We start from the raw sequence: 24259 nt of genomic DNA on the forward strand, positions 1-24259 counted from the left end.
CCTTCTGGGCCAGTGTCACAGACATCTTTTATGGAAAACCCTTTCCTTAGGATTCTTCCTCCTGAGAAGCTGAGAGGCCTCAGGAACAAAATGTAACCAATGGTTATCTGCTGCTGTGGAATGCAACAGGGGGATCTGGGATTGGCTCATGTGGTTGTTTCTAATTAATGGCCAATCACAGTCAGCTGGCTCAGACAGAGAGTCTGAGCCACAAGCCTTTGTTATCATTCCTTCCTATTCTATTCTTAGCCAGCCTTCTGATGAAATCCTTTCTTCTATTCTTTTAGTATAGTTTTAATGTAATATATATCATAAAATAATAACTCAAGCCTTCTGAAACATGGAGTCAGATCCTCGTCTCTTCCCTCATCCTCAGACCCCTGTGAACACCACCACAGGCCAGTCCTTGCCTAGGACAGAGAATTAAATTCAATCATCCACAAATATCAGAGGGATGTGCTGCCTCAGATCCACGTGAGGAGTCACCCTGCCTGTGGAACACCACACTCCTCTTTGGTTTTCTGGTGAAATAATGGTGAAATAATGGTGTCCCAGCAGGCACAAGGTGTCACACAACAACCTGAACCCTTTAGTTGCCACTGGCCAGCAAAGTGCAGCCACTCCTCCACTCCTTTGGGGCTGCAGGGGCACAGTGAGAGCCACAACTCCACAGGCAGCACCTGCTCCAGCCCACTCTGAAGTAGATCTTACAAAGAGCAAGGTTCAGCTCTGCCTATTCAAATTTAGTGCAGAAATATCCTTGACCACAGAGTTTGCCAGCTCAGCAAAAGCTGCACAGAGCAACCATGAAATTCCCTGTCAGCCATCCATCCATCCATCCATCCATCCATCTGCCTTGCTCCCTGAGCATGGTGCACCCCAGGATGGAGAGCACAGCCCAGGGCTCCTGGGAGAGCCAGAGGGAAGGAAAAGGGAGCAGCAGGCAGAGCCCAGGTCACTGGACATGGCACTGCTCACTGCTTTTGTCACTGCTCCTGACCTGGCACTTGCTGACTTGGGGCTTCTCCGTGGTCCCAGGGTAATTTGTGGTGCTGAGGCAGCTGCTGGAACCCTGGATGCTGAGAATTTCAGATTTTCTGTGCTCAAAGACCCTCAAGAGAACACTGCATTTGACCTGAGGCTGTAGAGCTTCCAAAACTGACAGAACTGAAATTATAGGTGTGTAGATTGAATAGAAGTGTGGTAGAGAACTTAAAAGTTTAAAGTTTTAGGATATAGTAATATATTTAAAGCTAAGATAGAGATTTTTAGTCCTTCTTCACGAGTTTGAGTAGTAGTTTTTTTGAGTAATAGTTTTTTGAGTAGTAGTTTGTAATTAAACAGAAAATCTGCATTGCAAGACATAAGAGATTAGTTGTTAGGTTAAAAGTAAAAATAATTTAAGTGTCATTTCTTAATTAAATGGTTTTTCCTTAAAAAACCCTTGTAAAGATAGATAAAAAGATAGATAAGGATTTTGTCGCTTGTTAGTAAAATAGTGTAAACTCATAGCTTGTGAGGCTGTGATGTAAATAAAAAACTAATAAATGTCTAAATCTAAATAAAAAATACCATCTCAAACACTTGCAATCCCAATCCTAACAAAAATAAGGAAAAGGGAAGGGAAGGGAAGGGAAGGGAAGGGAAGGGAAGAGAAGAGAAGAGAAGAGAAGAGAAGAGAAGAGAAGAGAAGAGAAGAGAAGAGAAGAGAAGAGAAGAGAAGAGAAGAGAGAAGAGAAGAGAAGAGAAGAGAAGAGAAGAGAAGAGAAGAGAAGAGAAGAGAAGAGCCAAAATTTAGTGGTGCCCCATGTGAGGAAGGAACTCACAACCTTCAGAGGCAGCCAAATTTGAGGGACACAGGGCTCACTAGTCACAGCAGGCATCCCAGTGAGCGGCTGGGGGGGAGAGCTGAGAGCCTCAGCTGCAGATATTCCTATCCAGGAGTAAGTAATGGAATCAAACAGCAGCTGGGCAGGATTCCTGGGGGAGCCCAGCCTCGCCAGCTGTCCCAGCTGCTGTCACCAGCAGGTCCTCAGGGAATGGCCACCCCAGCAGGTTCCCTGTGCCATGGCCTGCTCAGCCCCAGCAGCCTTACAGGAGACACCATCATGGAATCATGGAATGGTTTGGGTGGGAAGGGACCTTAGAGATCACCTGGGTACAACCCCCTGCTATGTCCAGGGGCAGCTCCCACCAAGTGCTCACAGCCCCATGCAGCCTGACCCAAGATCCAGACTAAGCCCTCTGCTGGTTTTAAGCAAGGCACGACTTGCCAAGGCCTGACAGGCAGGAGGGGACACTGTCATTGTCATATGTCCTGAAAAATCCCTTCTCCCTCCAGGATTTCTTCTCCTGGCAAGATGAGAAGCCTCAGAGAAAAAAAAAACCAATATTATTTCATTTGCTTCTCCCTGTTTGGCGGCTTTGGAATGTGGCTGGAGATTGTTTATCCAACAGGTGATTGTTTCATTGGTTTCATGTGAATTGTTTTTAATTAATGACCAATCACCATCAGCTGTGTCAGACTGAGGAGTCAGTCACAAGTTCTTCATTATCATTCTTGTTAAGCCTTCTGTCTGTATCCTTTCTGTATTCTTTAGTATAGTTTTAGTACAGTTTTTATATAGTATAGTATAGATAGTTTAGTTATAGTTGTAATATATATATAACTATATATATACCTATATATAACTATATATATAACTATATATAACTATATAGAATATAGTTATATAGAATACAGTTATATAGAATATAACTATAGAATATAGTTATAGTATATAGTTATATAGAATATAGTTACAGTATAGCATTCTATAATATAATACAAAATAATATAATACAAAATAATATAATACAATACAATACAATATAATAATAAATCAGCCTCCTGAGAACATGGAGCCAGATTCTCACTCTCACCTCATCCTGGGGACCTGACAAACCCAACAGGACACGCTGTCCCCACCTGGGTGACCGTGCCCCTGACACAACACGGCCTGAGGGCAAGGCCAAGTGCCTGTTATCACCTCCAGTGCAGTGGGTGAAGCGTTTCCCACTCTCCTAAGACAACATTATTCCGAAATGTTCTCGCTAGGATGGAGGGAAGTGGAATTGCACTCGTCTGAACGGCCTCTTTTGTCACGCATTTTGCGAGGCGTCGAGGCATGAAAGCTTTCAGAGCTGGAACCTGGCTGAGTCCAGGCTGGGTGGTTATAAGGCTCCTTACAGAGCTGACATGATGGATCATCTTCATTTCCCCACTCCTGTCCTGCTCACAGCAAATCCATTTGCTGGGCAATTAGAGTGCAGTCATTACATTATGCTAAGAAGAGGCTCCTTTGGCAGCAGCAGGGACCCTGACCAGGAGGAGCCTGGAGTGCTCCCTGCCCATTCCCAGCTACTGCAAATGCAGGGCTGTGGTGGAGTTTGAGGGTCCCCAGGAGGAGGGAAGAGATGAGAATCTTGACTCCATGTTTCAGAAGGCTGATTTAGAATTTTATGATAGATATTATATTACAAGAAAATTATATACTAAAGAATAGAAGAAAGGATTTCATCAGAAGGCTAGAAAGGAATGAATAATAAAATCTTGTGAGTGACCAGAGAGTCTGACACAGCTGGACTGGGATTGGTCATCAAGTAGAAACAATTCACATGAGACCAATCAAAGATGCAGCTGTTGGTGAGCAACCTCCAAACCACATTCCACAGCCATCAGAGAGTTATTGTTTACATTTCTTTTCTGAGGCTTCTCAGGAGAAAAATCCTAGTGAAAGGATTTTCATAAAATATCACAGTGACACAGGGCCACCGATGAAGGCAGGGATGATGGATCTAACTCCATGTTCTCAGAAAGATAATTTATTATGATACTATATTATATTAAAGAATACTATACTGTACTAGAGAATACAGAAAGGATACTTACTGAATGCTAAAAAAAGATAATAATGAAATTTGTGACTCTTTCCAGAGTCCCAACGCAGCTTGGCCTCAGTTGGCCAAAGAGTGAAAACAACTCCCAGCAGAATCCAATGGAACGATCACCTGTGGTGAACAGTCTCCAAACACATTCCACATGAGCACAACACAGGAGAAGCAAATGAGATAAGAATTGTTTTCCTTTTCTCTGAGGCTTCTCAGCTTCCCAGGAGATGAATCCTGGGCCAAGGGATTTTTCCAGAGAATGTGAATGCCACACCCAGCTGCTGGCAAACCCCTGTGGCAGCAGGGCCACGTTCCCAGCTCTGGGAAGGTCTGGGATTAAGCAAAATGGCCCTTGGGATGATTTTGCTTGAGGCAAACAGCAGCAGGATGGAGATGGGCAGTCCCTCTCCTGCACACTCTTCTCCTAAGGGGTTTATCCAGTCAGTGCTCCCATTTTCCAAGTAAAACACGGGGTGATAGAGCTGCTGGCAGCTGGAACAGACTCTCCATGTCTTGCCCATGCCACCACTACCCAACCAATCCCCTTCCCTCCTCCTCATCCTCCTCCTTCTCCTCCAATTCCCCCCCAGAGCTCCCACCTCCAGCTCCCTCTGCACGTGTGTGTGTGTGTGTGTGTGTTCCCATTACTTCTGGGTGAAATAACTGACTACAGGGTCAGTCCACCTGAAAATTGCTCTCCCCAGACCTAAATGAAACAGATGGGCATTGATGATGTTTTGGGAGAAATTAATCAGCCTGGACCGGCGGCAGCGCCAGCAGCTCCCTTGGCCCAATCTCGCCTAATGAATTCCGAGCTCTCTGTCTTAATAGCTCCTGACAAGACTAATTTACTCTTGTAAGTGATTAGAGGGGGAATGATCTCTTAATTGTTGCTTAAGATCCCTTTTGGCACGGCAGGCAGCAGGCAGGGAGCTGCTGCTTTGGAGGGAGGGGATGCTGCAGGGAGGGATGGGCACTCAAACAGACCTCAAAAAAATACAATTTTTAATTTTTTTTTTCCCCAGGAAACAGTTACCACACACAGTTCTGCTCCTCACACTCAGGATATCAGAAAGGTGTTTCCAGATGCTACCTTTTTTTTTTTTAAAGTTAATAAACCTTAACTCAGAAAACACCTACCAACAGCAGGAAACACAGAAACAACTGTGTGTGTCAACACTTCCCAGGCTGACATTTCCCTCCGGAAACAAAATCTCAAGATGCCAATATTTTTAAGAGTCAATTACATACATGCACACAGTGCAATACAAAGTTAAAAAAAAAAAAATGAAATTCAACTGCCAAAGTAATTCCAAGAACGACTCAACTGGCATAATGTCTCATGGAAAGCAGGCTGGAGGAAATCTCCCTATTTTATGACAAAATAGGAGTTCAGTCCAATTCCCATGAGGGATTTCAGGCTCAAGTGCTTGGAGAGCAAAGTGCTCTGTGAGGAAGCATTTCCATGAAGCTGCTCCCAGGCAGCTCCAGGGCCTCTCCTGAGGGTGAGCTCAGCTCCACCATCCACCCAAACCAGGACTCCCCATCCTGTAAACTGCTCAGACAATACCCCAAATCCCACCACGCTCCACCATCCACCCAAACCAGGACTCCCCATCCTGTAAACTGCTCAGACAATACCCCAAATCCCACAGGGGTCACCAATTCCTGGCCAAGGGCACCCTAGAAGGGGCAGCAGGCCCAGCTGAGCAGTCCCTGGAGATCTCTCCAGACCCTCAGCAGCTCTGAAGGGGATGTGGGTGCAGTAGGAGCCTTTCCTTCAGGAAGGTGCTGCTCAGGCTGGAGGTGGGAAAGGGACCTCCAGAGGCTCCATCCCAGCCTCCCAATCAATTCCTCCCCCATTAAAGGGCAGTCAGGAGCCCTGATTGAAGACCACAAGTTTAATGGACTGAGAGCCTGGGTCGATTTCTGCATTTACTAAAAACCAATCCCCAGCTAAAGAAAGCAAGGAAAGCTCCATCTGTCAATCAAAAGAAAAACATTCCTCTTCCATGCTTTTCCAAGGTGTGGTGGCAGCCAGGGCCCATCCCACTTACCCACAGGTGTGTCCTCGTTGATCAGCAGGTAGGTGTCAAAGAAGTAGTTGATGAAGTAGGGCAGGCGATTGCCCTGACCTGGGAAGAGAACAGAAACAAGGAGTTATTTCCAATTTAATACCAATATAGCCAGATGGAACGTGCCTGGGCTCGTCTGGCCCTTGCTGCTTGACCAAGGGCAGCAGCTGTGATGGTTTCACCTTAGAGACACCTTTGGCTAAGCTGGATATTGCAGCTGGGTGCTTGGGACACGTCCAGGCGTGCAGGAGCTCAGGTTTACCTCTGGTGGAGAAGCTTCGAGGCAAGGTGAAGGAAAGGAGTCGGTTCTGATGGAGAGCTTGGATCCAGAGCTTTATTCCTGGCCCACAGGCCTCTGAATGCAGCCACAGCTCCAACAGAACAAAGGAACCCCATGGTTGCCGTGTCTTTTAACCCCGGGGAGAGGGGCAGGGAAGGGGTAGGGATCCCACCAACCAGGTAAGGGGGTGAAGTCTCAGGGGACAAGTGACACCTGGATGGCCCAATGTCCCCAGGGCTGAGGGGCATCTTCTGAACTTCACCAATCACAGATGCCCTTGCTGGAATGCCAAGATTGACAGACAGCACTCAGCAGGGGCAAGGGAGGGGAAGGGAGAGGGGATTGGCACACGTGGGGAAAGAACCGGGATAGCTGAGACAGGCTATGGCATCACAGCACAACATTTCCCAAGGCTGGGAAGGGCTTGGGAATGCTCACAGCGGGGCCACTTCCCTCCACCAGCCTTTCTGGATTTGGTATTTTCCAAAAGGCAGAGGGGAGGGGGAAAGCCGACAGCACAGGGACCGGGAGCATCAATTACTGCTTTAGCCCACGGCGAACACCTTTGCTTTGCTCCCACAGCTGAGAGCCTTTTGCCTTGTCAGGCACCCCAGCACAGCCCCGTGCTCCTTCCCTGTGCCATCCCCGGGCTGCCTTTCCCTCTAATTGCCTCCTTTCACCTCTAATCACCGGGCTCGCTCCTCTCCACTCCCTCTCCGAGCCTGCCCCTGGCCCGCAGCCTCATTAGGGGACAGAGCCAAGTGCAGAGCACGTAGGAGAGTGACAAAGGCAGCCTGAGCCGGGGAAAGAGGCAGCCAGGAAGGATCTGCTGCGGGGAGAGAGGTGGAAGGAGAGGAAATCACTCGGTGATTTCCCAGGAAGGTTTGGTGGGGCGTGCTCAGCATCCCAGGAAAGCAGGACAGCCCAAACCTCAGCAGCCTCTTTGCCTGCCCAGCTCCCAAGGGAAGGAGATGCTCCTGAGACCTTTCAAACACAGCTCCCAGGTGTGCATCCCACCAACCCAGCTCCTGGGGAGCTCCTGGGGATGGGGGAGCAGCCTGGGCTCCCCCAGGGCTCCCTCTGTAACAAGGCAGAGATTTTCAGCACTGCCCTCTTTCCTGAGGCACCAGCTTGGTTAAACACCCTGAGAAATGGGAGAGCACTGGAGGCAGCACTGTTGCAAAGGCACATTTAAATCCCAGCCTCTGGAGCTAAGCACCTGGAAAGAAAATAGAAAGGAACCTGACAAAATGGGTTATTTGAGAGCTGAGGGCATCTCCAGGGCCTTGGCAGCAACCTTGTCACGGCCTGCCACTGGGACCAGCCGGCCCTGGGAGGGGAAAATGAGGCTAAAACACCCCCAGCAGCCCTTGGCACACAGGACTTGCTTCTGAAAAACCTTTCTGTCTCAAAACACATTCCTTAATATCAGCAGCACACTAAAAATAAGGTGCACTTTCCAAACCCAGCTGCAGCAGGTGCTGGGAGGTTTCCAGGATCTGTGTGCTCTGGAGGAGGGAGACCTGGCCCTGGGAGCTGCTGAGGGAGGGTCTGGGGGCAGGACCCTGCTTTGGGCTGCAAATCCCAGGATAAAGCTGGAATTTCCTTCTCAGAGTGCCACAGTTACCCCTGGGATGTGCTACCCCTGGCACCCTCAGCACAAGACGGGGTCCCCCCTGCACAGGAAGGACATGGAGAGAGCCCAGAGGAGGCCATGAAGATCTGAGAGAGCCAGGGCTGGGAAAACTGGAGGAGAGGAGGCTCCAGGGAGAGCTTGGCTGGTGGAGATCTCTGCTCATCTCCTGCAGCCTGGCCAGGCAGGAGCAGGGAGACTCCACTGCCCCCCCAGAGCTGAACCTGTCCCAAAACCTCCTGCAAACACTCCAAACCCACCCAGGCTCCACTTTCCCATCCCATCCCAGCTCGTGGCTTCTCCACGAGCTCTGCAAACCTTCTGGGAAGAGTGTCACAGACATGTTTTCTGAGAAATCCTTTCATTAGGATCTATTCTCCTGAGAAGCTGCAGCTTCTCCATGTTTTGCTGCTTTGGAATGTGATCTGGAGAATTGTTTACCCAGCATGTGAATTGTTTTTATTTGATGGCCAGTGATAGCCACCTGCGTGGAGGCTGTGAGCAGTCACAAGGTTTTATTATTCATTCCTTTCTTAGCCAGCCTTCTGATGAAATCCTCTCTTCTATTCTTTAGTATAACATTTTAAATATAATATATATCATAAAATAATAAATCAGCCTTCTGAAACATGGAGTCAACATTCTCATCTCATCTCATCCCTTTTTGGGGTTGCCTGCATATTCCACTGCTGCTCCATCACCTGCAGTGCCCAGGATGTGTGGCAGGGTGTGAGAATCTACAAAACCAGAGGGTTTTGGGAAAGCTGCAAAATGCAGGCCCCAGAGACAGCAGAACTGTGATTAGAGCCAAGCAGCAGCCATGAGATTGGTCAGCAGAAAAATTATTTAAAAAGTAGAAAAGCAAGGACAAATAGAACAATGGTCTGTGTATTAACACTTGTCTAGAATAACTCTCTAAGCTGCAGAAAAGTTTATCTAGTGAGATGTTAGGAAGGTTAAAGCTTAATAATGGAGTTCTGTGTGTTGTGTTTTAGGGCTTACAAGCAGGTATTGTATTCAAAATAAGCAAGCATTGTTTTAACCAAAGTTACATGTGCTTATGGTGATTGGATAGAACCACTGTCAATGTGCTTTTGCTTTGTGTGATTTGGCAAAAAACTTTTAAAGTGAGTTGTAACATTAAGTTCTTGGTCTGCTGCCTGGGATGTGAGCTGGTGGCATCTTCCCATTGTCATAACCATGGAATGAGAGTGATGTTGGAAAATCAAACAGCTCAAGGCCTGTTCCCAGCAGTCCTGTCCCGTTTGTGATTTGTACACAGCCCCCGGCCAGTGATTGCAGGGCACCCATCCCACATCCCTACCCCAGGCCCAGCAGCTGTGCCAGCCCTTGCTTATCACAGAGATGGCAACCCAAGGCCTGGGCAGGGTTTGGGAGAGAAGGGCAGGGATTCTGCTGAGCTGCAGAGCCTCCAAATCCCTGGCTCCATGCAAAGCCTGTGCAGTTTGTCACTGCAAGGAGGGAGCGAGTCCCCAGCTGGGCTGGCAGACCCCACTTCCAATGGGACAGAGTGGCAAGTGACCTCTCAGGGAGGTAAAGGACTTGCTTTTCCCTTATTTGTTCCCTTTGCAGAGGAGCTGCAGCTCCAGTGAGGCTCTCCCTGATCCAAGTCGACACCGGAGGGAGATTGACTGCGCCTGTCACTCACAGCTAATGTCATCCACTGACTGCCTCATCAGCCTGCCAATCTGGGCAAGCCATCTCCAGCCTTCAGGAGGGGAAAAAAGGGCGAAAAAAGCCTTTATTCCAAAGGGCACAGTGCTATCAGAGGGACACACACTGGCTATTGTTTATCAGCAAGAGCCACACAGGCACCCTGTCCCCACACCAGCACCCAGGGGGGATAGGCCAGTCATGTAACAATCCCAATTTTCACGGGGCTTTGCTGCACATTTACAGCTCCTGTGCACCCTGTGATGTGCCAAAACCTGTCCCAAAAGGCACATTTTCTACACCAAAAGGCCATTGTCCCACCAGCTCCCTCCCGGTGCCAGGAAAGACCCAGAGCATCAGTGGGAAGAGCTTCTTGTGGAGGCTCTTCTGGCCCACAGCCCTCCCTTTCCCCATCATTTGGAATTAGAAAAGAGGTTTTGCAGCTTGGAGAGGAATTATTTCCCCCTCCCCATATTTAAGCACAGTTCAGGTCATCATTTTGCTGCTGAAAGCAGGGGGAGAGCCTTGCCAGCAATATTCTGCTGCTACACAACTAACAAGCTTCTGGTTTACAGCCCTGGCCATGATCCCTCCCTCTCTCCTGTTTTCTTTAGGTTTTATTGATCATTCAACACTAACTCTGCCTTGGTCAATCCACATCTGGAAGTTTCCAAGAGGAGCTTTTCATTGAGATACCCCAGGAGCATCTACCCCTGCTGGGCTCACCAGCACATCCACCTTTCTCCAAGGCTCTTACATCCTTGCCTGTGATCCCTCCCTCTCTCCAGTTTTCTTTAGGTTTTATTGATGTAGATTAACCCCATGCCAGATCCAGCACCAGCTCTGCCTTGGTCAATCCACATCTGGAAGGTTCCAAGTGGAGCTTTTCATTGAGATACCCCAGGAGCCTCTACCCCTGCTGGGCTCACCAGCACATCCACCCTTCTCCAAGGCTTTTTCTAGTCCCACCAACCCTCTCCCAAGAAAGGCCACGTGTGCCACCAGTAAGGGCTGCAAGAAAATTGGGAGCATGATGTGCGGGTCCCCATGATTTCCTGGGATGGAGAAATGAAAGATCTGATGGAGGCAGGAGATTTGCTCACCCCCACCCTTCACCCCAGCAGGGCAGCTCTGCATATTCACCAGGAGACCACTGTGAAAAATGCATATTTTATGATTGGCTTTTTGCAAATATTCAAATGAATATTATATGTGTTGTGTTAGAAGGTGATGCTGTATTCATTCTCTTAAGTACTGTGTTAAATATAGTTTTAGGTTATAACAAAATGTTAAAATAGAAACTATGTATGTGGGATATTTTTTTAAGAAAGGAATGAGGTAGCAGCCACAGGACACCTGAATCTCTCAGAGAAAGAGAATTTATTGCTCCATTATTGAGTTCTTCCTGCCTCACTCAGCCCTGAAGACTCAGTCAGGATTCAGAGGAAGAAGCTGACACTGCCCAGACAGAATCCTGGGTTTGAACGGAATTTATGCATCATGGATGAGGTGTAGGAATATGCAACAGGCTGTTGCTTTTAAGGGTTAATCCTCTGTTAACGTGGGTCCTTTTTCGGGCTTATTTTGCCCAGAAAGAGGCACCTGGACTGTCTGTAACTCTTTGTTTTTATTGTCTCATATTGTCCTAATCCCAATTGTCCAAATTATTATTCCTTTAATTATATTATTTTTATAATAATTGTATTACTATTCAACTTTTAAAATTTTAAAAAAACCAAGTGATTGGTGTTTTTCACACCTCAAAGACAGCAATTGCCACCTTTGTACCCTGCAAACCCCAGCCCCAAGCAGGGAGAGAGCAGAGCCAGACCTACCTGGAGAGACCAGCTCCAGGAGCAGGAGGACAGGCAGGAGGTGGGCAGCAGCAGCCACGGGGTGCTTCATGGTTCCTGTCAAACAAGAGAGGCACTGTCAAGCCCAGCACTGACAGATGTGACCTGGTCTGCCTCAATCAGGCTCAGGGTGCAGGCTGTGCCACAGGAGAGCCCTCAGGACACCAATGCTCTGCTTCAAACACCCTCTTGGCCATGGAAACCAGGTGGAGGGGCTCCATTTTTTCCTTTCTGCTTCCCCACTGTCATATTTTCTGGAAAAATCCCTTTGTGCAGGATTTTTCTCCTAGGAAGCTGAGAAGCCTCAGAGAAAAGGAAAACAATATGATCTTATTTGCTTCTCCTGTGTCGTGCTCATGTGGAATGTGTTTGGAGATTGTTCACCCACAGGTGATTGTTTCATTGGATTCATGTAAGTTGTTTTCACTCATTTACCAATCAGGGCCAAGCTGTGCTGGGACTCTGGAAAGAGTCACGAGTTTGCATTATTTTTTTTTTAGCATTCTGTAAATATCCTTTCTGTATTCTATAGTTTAGTTTAGTATTCTTTAATATAATACAGTATCATAAAATAATAAATTAGCCTTCTAAGAACATGGATTCAGATTCATCCTTCCTTCCTGCCATGGGCACTCCACAAACACAACACCCAATACAATTCAATGCCCAAGCTCCTCTCCAGAGAGGGGAGAAGCCACAGTGACCTTGGTGGCCAGGAGAGGAGCAGCTCCAGCAGCAGAGGAAGAGCTGCTGTGACCCAGGAGTGCCACAGCAGGGAGCTGTCAGCACCCAGATTTGAGATGGTTTGGCAGAACCTCGACCCTGAATCACTGCAGAGGCACCAAGGTTTGGGGGCAGAGCCCCTGGAATCTCTCACCCCACCCGGGTGGCTGCAGAGCAGGAGCACAGGAAGCTGCCAGACCTGTCCCCATCCCAAATTTTAACACAGCACATGGCTCCCATGCTAAGGACACAGAATTAAACAGCAGCAGGGAGCTGCCAGCATCCACACCTGGTGGTGTTCAGACCATCAGACCCAAGGATTTTGCCAAACCAACCCCAGAAAACCTCAGCCAAGTGCCCCTCTGCAAGGAAATTGGCACAGGTAGATTTTAAAACACTCCATAATATCATCTAATTTGCTTCGGAATAGAATTTAAAAATTGTTTATCCAACATGTGAATTGTGTTTTACTTAATAACCAATCACAGTCCAGCTGTGTCAAGACTGAAAAAAATCACAAGTTTTCATTATCATTCTTGTTAAGCCTTTTGTATATATCCTTTCTCTATTCTTTAGTATAGTTTTAGTATAACATTCTTTAATATAAGTACATATAATAAATAAAATAAATAACCATTAATATAAATAATAAATTTGCCTTCTGAGAACATAGAGCCAAATGCTCAATCCCCCCTTCGTCTGGGGACCCCAAAAATACCACATATGGACCCCAAAAATACCACACACGGGAACATTCCTGGAGGCTCCTGAAGTAGCTCCAAAGCCACAGCTACACCTATTTTATTTTTACTGATGGATGTGTCACAGAAGACAGCTCCTAACAACTCTGTCACTGCAGAAAGGGCCTGAAATTCTAATTTCTCCTGCTATTTTGCTACGGAGAGTCTCTCTGGGATGAAGAGGTCTCGTGCCTAGACAAGAAAAACGGTGCTGTGGTGTGTTTTGTGCATCTGCAGGTATTTCAGTGCAGGCCTGAGAAAACATTCAGGTGTAATCATGCCCATCACCCCAGAAAACACAGCCAGGGCAGAAGAGCTCAAACCTCCACCCCACAAGAAGCTGCTGACTTATGCTCAGTGTCAGCAGAGCATCCAAAAGCCCAATTTTGTTTTTTGTTTCTAAACAAAAAAATGGCCATTTTCCCCAGAGCCAGGCATCCTGACAAGCCCTTTAAATCCTTACATTTGGCCAACCAAAGCAGAATGGATTCTTGTGATTAGGAAAAACCACCAAACATCTCAATTTTCCCCCTGCTTTAATAGGTTTTTGGGGAGGAGGAAACCTCAGCATCTTTGTTCCAGACCCCTGCACCCAGCCCAGAATGCAGAGCCCAAGCTCTTGGTGTTGCAGCCAGAGAGGATGAGATGGAAATGAGCTCCTCTGCCTTCTGCAGTGCCAGAATGCCAGAGGAAAACACTAACTTTCTTCTCAAACAGCACCACTATCAGCCCAAGTGAGCGTGAACATTATTTCTCAGCTTCACAGCCCATGTTTAAAAAGCACCAGGGCAGTGGAGAAACAATTTATGTGATGTAGGAATAAAAGCAACTGACAGCATCCCCTTTCGAGTGCCATGATAAATCTAAATATTGGATATTCCAAGTCAGTCACTTCATTATGTCAGTAATTGCCTGAAATGTCATTTTGATTTTCTCTGACTTCATTAATATTGCAGCTCTTCACTGGCTCTTCGAGATGGTTCACTCAAATATTGCGCATTTAAGGAACGGGATCCAGGAGTCTCTGGGGAGAACTTAAAAAATTGTGACTAAGAGCAGATTAAATTGCACCTTGTGCCTGAAAGAGGCTCTTTGGAGGAAGCACTCTGTGCAGTTCCCAGCATGGTAATGTCCCTGGGAGCTCAGGTGCTGTCTCCTCCTGGCTGCCAAGGCTCTGATGTTAAACCAGAGGTTTCCCCCTCCGCTGGCAGCTGCTCCCAGGGAGCTGCAGACAGAGCCTCCAGAAATGGGAAGCTGAGGAAACACCACAGTGCAAACAAATCCAGGGCTTCAAAGCTCAGGAATCAGCTCAAGCAGAGGTGTTTCAGCCTGCTTGCTCCAAATGCCTCCTCCTTCCCAAGCCTGGGAAGTGGCTGTTTCCCTGCCTCGGCAGCACTGCTGCATCCCTAAACGTGGCAAATCCCACCTGCTGCATCCTGGCCATGCTCCAGGAGCCTCCTGGCACCTCACCTCACGGCTCCAGCTCTCAGGGTGCCTCAACAGCACTGCCAGGCTCTGCACCTGGACTGGTTTATTTTAAAATAAACTTTATATGAATTAAAAAAACAGAAATAAATTTTAAAATAAACGCACAGAACGCAACATCACCACTTCCTGAGCTGCCCTCCCTCAGCCTGGCTGGCAGAGCTGCTCCACTCTGGCACCTTCAGTCACCCCAAAACCCCTGTTCCTTGACTCCTAACCTGGCCTTCCCTTCCCCAAACAGCACTGTGGTGCTCAAGCCTCAGAATTTCCAAAGAAATGATGATTTCCAAAGATGCTCAAGCCTCAGAACTCCATCCGCTCGCTCTGTGAATGGAAGTGTAAATCAAACCTCCCAAACTGCCACAGCAGGGAACTGGGGGTGCCTCCCCAAAAACTCCCCTTCTCCTGCAATGAAATGTCCCCAAGAGGAGCAGCAATGGCCCCCCAGAGGATTGGATGTGGGAGGTGGGGTGGAGGTACCTGAGGTGTCACCGGGATGTCCCCGCAGCCACCCGGCTCTGTCACAGACATATTTCATATCAAATCCTTTTCCTAGGATTTTGAATTCTGAGGCTTCTCAGCTTCTCAGGAAAAAAAAATCCTAGCAAAAAGATTTTTCATAAAATATATCCCAGGCTTCCTCCATCACTGGGGCCACCTGGGAAGAGCAGCCAGGAGCTGGCCCAACAAAGAGCACCACCAACCCCACATCCCAAAAAATCATCCCTGGGATCTCCTTTGGACAAGCACATGGTTTAACACCACCCCTCACACCAAAACACCAGCCTCTCCTGCTTCCCTTCTGCGCCTTGAAAACAGCACTGCTAGAAATGCACCTTTTCTCCTCATTATTGCCTCTTGGCCAGGGCGTTACAATAAGCACAAATCAAATGAAAAAAAAATATTACAAGTTAATCCTGATTTTATTTTTTTTTATTCCCACCCCCGTGTTGGCGTGAGCCATACCCAAATCATAATTCCCAAAAATAACAAATTGCAGAACAGGGTAATCAGAAGTAAATTGATATTGATAAATAAGCTTTTCTCCCGTGCGGTAGGTGGTTTATTTTAATCTAATGAGTTTTATATTTTCTGAGCTTTCAGATTCCATGATGAAGAGCCATCCACGCTAGAATTACAAAGCACTTTGAAATATTGTAATTTTATGGCTCATTTTGTCAGGACTCTTGAAAATGAGATTTGTTCCCAGTGAAAAAATTTGCCCCCTTCTTTTTTTTTTTTAATTTTTTTTTTCTTTCTATTCCCTGCAGTGAAAGGAAATAAAATTTCCCTGTTAAATAAATACAGGCCAGGATATTGGTTTGCACATGGGAGGGAGAATATGGATGCCCACAGGGAATAAGGGGCACAGCTGCTGGCACCTGTCACCACCCACCTGAGAGGGTGTTTGCAGGAGAAAAGAGCATGGAAAATCCTCTCTCTCCTTCCTTCACCCCAAAACCAAAACTGAGGATGAGACAGGAACCTTTTCCCCCCAAAAAGCTCTGCACTCCCCAGCTGGGGCACTCAAACCTTTCTTCCTCCAGGGAAAAAGCTGGAGCTGCTCCTTACTTAACACCCAAAAGTTTCCCTCACTGCCAGCAGTTTATTCCCATTTTAAACCAAGGGCAGTAGTGCAAGTATTTTGGTTGGTGCTTCCAGACATTTCCTTTCCCACAGGAAACAAAGATTAGCTGCAGAATGACACTAAGACATCATTTCACCAAAAACCCAGGCCCAGGAGGAAATGCCAGCTTTGAACTGCCCAGTCCTTGCAGGAAGGCTGGGCCTGGGTTGGGAATGACAGAGGTTTGGGCAATGACACGGGTTTGGGAATGAATGACGTGGGTTTGGGAATGACATGGGACAGGACATGGGGAATGCCATGGGTTTGGGAATGCCATGGGTTTGGGAAATGCCATGGGTTTGGGAATGAATGACATGGGTTTGGGAATGAATGACATGGGTTTGGGAATGACATGGGACAGGACATGGGGAATGCCATGGGTTTGGGAATGACACGGGACAGGACATGGGGAATGCCATGGGTTTTGGGAATGCCATGGGTTTGGGAAATGCCATGGGTTCGGGAATGAATGACATGGGTTTGGGAATGACATGGGACAGGACATGGGGAATGCCATGGGTTTGGGAATGACACGGGGAATGACAGGGGTTTGGAAATGCCATGGGAAATGACACGGGGAATGACAGGGGTCTGGGGAATGCCATGGGTTGGGGAAATTACATGGGAAATGACATGGGTTTGGGAATGACATGCAGAATGACAGGGGTTTTCCCATGACATGGGGAATGCCATGGGTTTGGAAAGGACACAGGTTTGGGAAATGCCATGGGTTTGGAAATGACATGGGAATGGCATGGGTTTGGGGAATGACATGGGTTTGAGAAATGCCATGCGTTTGGGAAATGAATGACTTGGGTTGTCCCATGAAATGCCATGGGGAATGCCACAGGTTTGCAAATGAGATGGGTTTGGGGAATGACATGGGTTTTCCCATGTAATGGGGAATGCCATGGGTTAGGGAAATGACATGGGTTTGGAAATGCCATGGGAAATAACATGGGGAATGCCATGGGTTTGGGAAAGGACATGGCTTTGGTAAAGGACATGGGGAATGCCATGGGTTTGGGAAATGAATGACTTGGGTTGTCCCATGACATGGGGAATGCCATGGGCTTGGGAAATGCCATGGGGAATGACAGGGCTTTGGGAATGCCAGGGTAATGACATGGGTTTGGGAATGACACTGGGAATGCCATGGGTTTGGGAATGCCATGAGTGACATGGGTTTGGGAATGACAGGGGTTGTCCCATTACATGGGGAATGCCTTGGGTTTGGGAATGCCAAGGGGAATGACATGGGTTTTCCCATGTAATGGGGAATGACAGGGGTTTGGGAAAGGACACAGGGAATGCCATGGGGTTGGGAATGCCTCTGGGAATGACATGGGGAATGACACAGGTTTAGGAAATTACATGGGTTGGGGAAACGACAGGGGTTTGGGAATTAAATGTGCTTGGAAATAACATGGGCTTGGAAAGGCCATAGGGAATGCCATGGGTTTGGAAATGACATGGGTTTGGGGGAATGCCATGGGGAATGCCGTGGGTTTTTCCATTAAATGGGGAATGACATGGGTTTGGAAATGACATGAGGAATTCCACGGGTTTGGGAATGACATGGGAAATTACATGGATTTGGGAATGAATGACATAGGTTGTCCCATGACATGGGGAATGCCATGGGTTTGGGAATGCCATGGGTTTCCCAAGCCCCTGACCCAAGACAATCCCAATACCCATCCAGCTCTGCATAAGGAACACTCAAACCTTTCACCACACCTGTGGCATCTCCAAGGAAAAGCCAAATAATGCATCCAACTCAGGTCCTGCAGCCATGGGATGCTAAAATAACACCCTGGGAGCTTTGGGAAGAGCCCCCACTCCCTGCTGCACCAGGCACTGCCACCCACCCCTCCATGGTGAGGGAAACTTCACTTTTGGGGAAAGAGAAGTAGGAATTCCTAATTTCTTCCTTTTTAACTGGGGCAGCACTGGCTCAAGGGAGCCTCCAGCACTGGTTGCTAGTCACCATAGGCATCATAGCAACCACTTTCCATCACAAAACCTCTCTTCAGCTGGAGCAGCAGCTCCTGAGGCAGGAGGAGGGCTGGGATGGGGCACAGAGACCAAGCCAAGAGGCTCCTGGGCTGCTCCAAACCAGGGCATCAACACAGCAAAGCTGAGGAGCAGATGATGCTAACGTGGGATGAAAAGGTGGAAAAGCGGCCAACAGCAACAGAGCTTGGCTTCAAGGAGGGAAAAAAGGAGGAGGGGGAGGAAGGGTGGGAATTCTTGCTCTAGGAGGAAGGGAAGGGTGAATGCAGTGCAGTGACACACACAGTCTGGTCTCACAGACAGGAGCCCCTCTGCAGGCTCTCAGGGAATGCACAGGAAGGGACAAAGTGGCAAATGGAAGGTGCTGAGGGCCTGACTGCAAGGCTGCTCAGGGATGGGATGCCAGACTCTTTCTTCCTGTGCCCTGCCTGGAAGGAGGCAGCAGCCTGGCTGGAATCCCAAGCACTGCCACCAAAGGGTGCAGGAGAAGTGCCCAACATCCCCAGGCTCCCTCCCAGCATCCCTGAGTGTGGCTGTGCTGCTGCCACCCTGCCCCTGCCCACACATCTGCTTGGTCCAGGGGGGTTTCAAGGGGAAAAGAGGACAAGATGTGTGTGAAGTGGGATTAAAGGGGGAAAAATGTGTGTGCTGGAAGGGACTGCCTCGGCATCCTCCTCCCTGCCACATCCAGCTGCAGCTTTCAGGGCAAGGATTTCCTTTTCCCCCAGGATGTCCCCCCACAACAGCAATAAAGGAGTCAGCAGCAGCCTCAAGAGCAAGGCAGCAGCCTCAGGACCCCCAGCTCTTCCCAGTCAGTCACCAAGCACATTCCAAAGCCCTGCCAAAGGGGATGGGTGAGTTATTGGAGTCCATGTGCCTGGGTAAACGCTCAGCAGACACTGCTCCAAGCCCAGGGCCCTGGCTGTGGGATTTCATCCCATCTCCCTCAGGGCCTCCAGCTGCCCCTAAGCTCCAGGCTGGGAGTTTGCAACACTAAAAAAAAGCAGCAGGGCCGTTGTGTTCAGGCCTATGGTAACTGGAATTTTAGATCTTAAAATCAGAGAGGGAAAAGGGATGCTTCAGAAGAAGGGGGAAAAAATACAACAACTGTAGGAAAATCTATCAAAAACAGCTTCACACTGATGAACCAGAACTGCAAAGGCTCTCAGACTGTCTCTTGCCTCATCCAAATCAAGCAGTCCTTGCTGCTTTCACACAAAGCTCACTTAACTTCCAGCAAGGGGCACTTTGCTGCTCCAGACCTCTCCAGAGAGGGAGCAGCACTGTGGGCACACTGGGGATTGTGGGAGCAGGGAAAATAGACAGGGAAAGGAAGATGGGGGTGCTCAGGAGAAACCCCTCAGTCCCCAGGGAGCAGGGAGGGAATGGGAAGACAAAGAGGTGCAGCAGGGATGGAGTTACTGGATTAATGAAGTTATTGGGATTAATGACAGCAGTTCATCACCCGTGGCAGAGAGCCCTCCTGAGACCCAGCTGTGGCTGAGGGCCCTTCAAGCTGTCCAGTCCTCTCCTCCATGCCCTTTCCAAAGGTGCAGCACGCTCAGGCTCTGGCACACCCTCATTTCCAGCAGGAATTTGCTCCCAGGGCCTTCCAAGCAGGTTCTCTCTCTTTCCAGGAGAGAGCAGTGGGTTTATCAAACACAGATCAGGGCAAAGCAAGCCAAGGGCCAGCCCAGCCCTCCCACAGCCTGAGCAGTTCCCATCCCAAGGCAGGTCCTTGATGCCAGGACAGGGATGGATGCAGCAGGAGTGTCCCTGTGTGCCAGGAGTGCCCCTCTGCTCTCAGGGGGCTTCATCACCATGGCAGGGACACCTCCCACCATCCCAGGCTGCTCCAATCCCATCCAGCCTGGCCTTGGGCACTGCCAGGGATGCAGGGGCAGCCACAGCTGCTCTGGGCCCCTGTGTCAGGGCATCTCCATCCTCCCAGGGAACAATTCCTGCCCAAAATCCCATCTGATCTTCACCTTCACACACCTCACCAGGACCATGAACAAACATCTCCTGCCCACACTGAAACATCAAGCCCATGGGTAAATGTCACCCCAGCCCCTGGTCTTCACCAAACCCCTGGCAAGATCCAGGATATCTGCAAGATTTGTGTTCCTAACCATTGGAATTCCCAGTTTTTCCCCATTTCAGATGCAGAATCTACACCTGAAATGGAGTCAGATGATAGGCAGGAATTTTGCAGGTGCTGGGCCACAAAAACCCCCAAATAATCCTATTTTTCTTGCAACATCATTAAAAGTCTTACTGTAGGAAGCCCATGAACAAACATCTCCTGCCCACACTGAAACATCAAGCCCATGGATAAATGCCCAGCCCCTGGTCTTCACCAAACCCCTGGCAAGATCCAGGATATCTGCAAGATTTGTGTTCCTAACCATTGGAATTCCCAGTTTTCCCCATTTCTACACCCTGAAATGGAGTCAGATAACACCAGCACAAAGGCTGTAGGTGCTGAGCCACAAAAAGCCCCAAATAATCCTATTTTTCTTACAACATCATTAGAAGTCTTACTGTAGGAAGCCCATGAACAAACATCTCCTGCCCACACTGAAACATCAAGCCCATGGATAAATGCCCAGCCCCTGGTCTTCACCAAACCCCTGGCAAGATCCAGGATATCTGCAAGATTTGTGTTCCTAACCATTGGAATTCCCAGTTTTTCCCCATTTCAGATGCAGAATCTACACCTGAAATGGAGTCAGATGATAGGCAGGAATTTTGCAGGTGCTGGGCCACAAAAACCCCCAAATAATCCTATTTTTCTTGCAACATCATTAGAAGTCTTACTGGAGGAAGCCCATGAACAAACATCTCCTGCCCACACTGAAACATCAAGCCCATGGGTAAATGTCACCCCAGCCCCTGGTCTTCACCAAACCCCAGCTAAGATCCAGGATATCTGCAAGATTTGTGTTCCTAACCATTGGAATTCCCAGTTTTTCCCCATTTCAGATGCAGAATCTACACCTGAAATGGAGTCAGATGATAGGCAGGAATTTTGCAGGTGCTGGGCCACAAAAACCCCCAAATAATCCTATTTTTCTTGCAACATCATTAGAAGTCTTACTGGAGGAAGCCCAGGAACAAACATCTCCTGCCCACACTGAAACATCAAGCCCATGGATAAATGCCCAGCCCCTGGTCTTCACCAAACCCCTGACAAGATCCAGGATATCTGCAAGATTTGTGTTCCTAACCATTGGAATTCCCAGTTTCTGCCCATTTCAGATGCAGAATCTACACCTGAAATGGAGTCAGATGACAACACCAGCACAAAAGCAGGAATTTTGTAGGTGCTGGGCCACAAAAACCCCAAAATGTCCCAATTTCTCCTGCAACATTATTGGAAGTCTTACTGGAGGAAGCCCATGAGCAAACATCTCCTGCCCACACTGAAACATCAAGCCCATGGATAAATGCCCAGCCCTGCCCAAACCCCCAGCAAGATCCAGGGCATCTGAAAGATTTGTGTTCCTAACCATTGGAATTCCCAGTTTTCCCCATTTCTACACCCTGAAATGGAGTCAGATGATAACACCAGCACAAAGGCAGGAATTTTGTAGGTGCTGGATCACAAGAACCCCAAAATTACCCTATTTTTCCTGCAACATTATTAGAAGTGTTACTGGAGGAAGCAGGATGGTGGAGTGGGGAAAAGCAGGGAAGTTTTAGGTTGCACAGGGAACTGTTCATGCTGCAGCTCAATCAGCCTGCCTGTGAGCAGCTGGGATGTTTTACACCCTAACAAGAGGCCAGCCCCCTCACCAAGCCAATCCCATATCCTAAAGCTTCTTAAATTCAAAAATAATCTGTGCTCCAGACCATCTGCACAGAGCACCTAAGGAACTTCATGAAGGGGATCCTTTTTAGGAGGTCCTTTCACCCCCCAGCTGCTCAGGATGGCAGGATTATTTGCAGGATTATTTGCAGGATTATTTGCAGGATTGCCCCTTTTTCCTTGCACAGAGGAGCTGCCATGCCCTGGGCATCCCTCTGGAGATGAGGGATTGCAGGAATGGTTCTGGTGCTGCATCCTGGGGATGCTCCTGAGCAAAGGGACAGGGGCTGGGAGCCCTCCCCAGGCTCAGCCAGCCAAGCTCCACAGCTCCCACCCCTTCCAAACATTGTTGCTCCCACTTATCACCCAAAAAAAAAAGTATGAATAAATAATAAATAAAATAAAAGAAGGGACAACATCAATTTTTACAGTTTCCCACAAAGATAGCGTTTTACAACTTGCTCTTTAAAACATGGTATTTTTCATGAGCCCTTCAGAAATAAGAAAGCTTTGTGCTGGGGATGGAGGGAGGGAGAGGGGTGGTGAAGGAAAATGGAACAGCACAGCGATTTTCTCCTCCCCTCCTTCCCCAGGACAGGAGGGAAGGAGACACAAAGGTAAAACTCACTCTGCTGAAACAACCAGCTGGATTTTCACAAATCCCATGGGAATGCTTCATCTCCCCCGCTCCCACCCCACAAAAAACAACACCAAAAAAATTAAAATTAAACCGTTTCAATGCAGCAGCTCTATCCCACATGCACGGAGCATCCCGAGCTCCTGCAGGATGCTCCGGGGAGATCCCGGGCTCGGTGCGAGCAGCCAGCGCTGCCAACGGAAAAAAAAAGGGGGAAAAAAGGGAAAAAAAGGGAAAAGAGAAGGGAAAAAACAAGGAAAAAACACAACCCAACAACAAAGAAAACGCACATCAGCACAGGGAATGTCCCGTTCCAGCATCCCTCTCCTCCAGCCGATGGCTGGGAGAGGCGATTTGGGCAAGGAGAGGTGGAATATAAAGAAAAGAGGGACTGCGGGTTCAGAGGGTTGCAGCAAGTAAAGAATCAGAGGGGAAGGAATAAAATAAAGTGTTTTCTCGAAAGGCTCCGGGCAAGTTTGGCGCTCGGAAGGGCTTTGCCTCCCATGCCGCTGATGTCGGGAGGGGATTTGAAAATCCCACCGCTGGCACTGCGGCTCAGCCCCCGCGGCCGGGACCAAGTTCCAACCCCGCTCATCCCAGAAACTTTGCAGCTTTGCCGGCAGCCCGAACTCCAGAAGGGAGCCGGGGATGGGGGCAGGACAGCGGGCACCACGGCTCATTCCCAGCGGCATTTTTGGGCAAAAGGCGACAAAGGTTGGGCTCCCCCTCTCCTGGCAGAGGAACGGCCGCGCTGAGCGAGACCCCCCGCCCGAAAGAACAACAATGAGAGTACGGCTCGATTCCTAAAAAGGTGTTTGTGGCTGGAAGCAAACCGGGAAGGTTTGGGAAGGGGGAACCCGCCAAGAAGCTGCCTGGGAAGGGAAGGGCAGGGGGTGATGCCCGCATCCCACCTGGGTGAATAAAATCCCGAGGAGAAGCGGCGGGGCATTACCTGCGGTGGCTGTCGCGGAGCCCGGTGTCAGCGGCGACCCCCCATGCCCCCCCTGCGCCCTGCGTGAGCCGCGGGAGGAGGAGGAGGAGGAGGAGGAAGGGGAGGGAGGGAGGCGCTGACGCGGGCGGCGCAGCGCCCCTCGCCCAGGTACCGGGATTTGGGAACGGCGATTTGGGCACCGGCTCCTCCTTCCCCCCATCCCGACCCCTCCCAGCCCCCCAGAACCCCCTCTCGCCCCCCAAACCCCGGGCTGCCCCCGCCTGCTCAAACCCAACTTCAGCCCGAGCAGCGCCGGGTACGGAAAGTTTAACTCCGCCTCGGTGCGTTTCATTCTCTTTGCTTTTTCTCCATTTTTTCTAAGGGTTTTTTTTGTTGTTGTTAGAATTGTTGTTTCTCTGACCTGTGCGCGGGAGCAGCTGGCAGGGCTCGGAGCAGGGAAATAAATCATGGATGAGCGGGGGGAAAGCGATCCGGGCACGGCTGCCAGGAGAGACGCACGGACAGAGGGACGGACGGACGGACGGACAGACAGAGGTTCCAGGCCAGCTGCTGCTCCGCCGAGCCTGTACCGCCGTGCCACGGTGCCCACCGAACCCTCCCGTGTCCCCCCGAGCCTGGCAGGACATTCCTGCCCCCAACCCCAACTTCCCCAGCAGCAGCTTTTGGGAAAATGGCCAAATGCCTCTGTTTCACCTCATTTCGTGCCACCTTGGAAGGGACAAAGCCAAAAATCCACCTGCAGTGACACCGAGCCTCACACGCAGGGGGTGAATCCACATTCCTGGATCCCAGGGAGGGGCAGGGCTTTGGGTCTGTGGGGGCT

General features: G+C 49.1%; 1 protein-coding gene across 1 annotated transcript in view; it reads right to left on the reverse strand.

Moving 5' to 3' along the window:
- The window catches only part of CDH23 (cadherin related 23), a 230530-nt gene extending 207011 nt beyond the window's left edge, over positions 1–23519 (reverse strand). Inside the window, exons 1-3 of the mRNA XM_071438456.1 lie at positions 23437–23519; positions 11428–11502; positions 5988–6065 (exon numbers count right to left, since the gene is read on the reverse strand). Of these exons, the coding sequence (XP_071294557.1) occupies positions 5988–6065; positions 11428–11497 (148 nt within the window). The 5' untranslated portion in view covers positions 11498–11502; positions 23437–23519. The remainder of the gene's footprint in view (positions 1–5987; positions 6066–11427; positions 11503–23436) is intronic.
- Between the last annotated feature and the right edge of the window lie 740 nt (positions 23520–24259).

The sequence above is a fragment of the Agelaius tricolor genome, unplaced genomic scaffold (assembly GCF_023055355.1).
Source record: "Agelaius tricolor isolate 1412-34295 unplaced genomic scaffold, bAgeTri1.0.p SCAF_13, whole genome shotgun sequence".
Lineage (NCBI taxonomy): Eukaryota > Metazoa > Chordata > Aves > Passeriformes > Icteridae > Agelaius > Agelaius tricolor.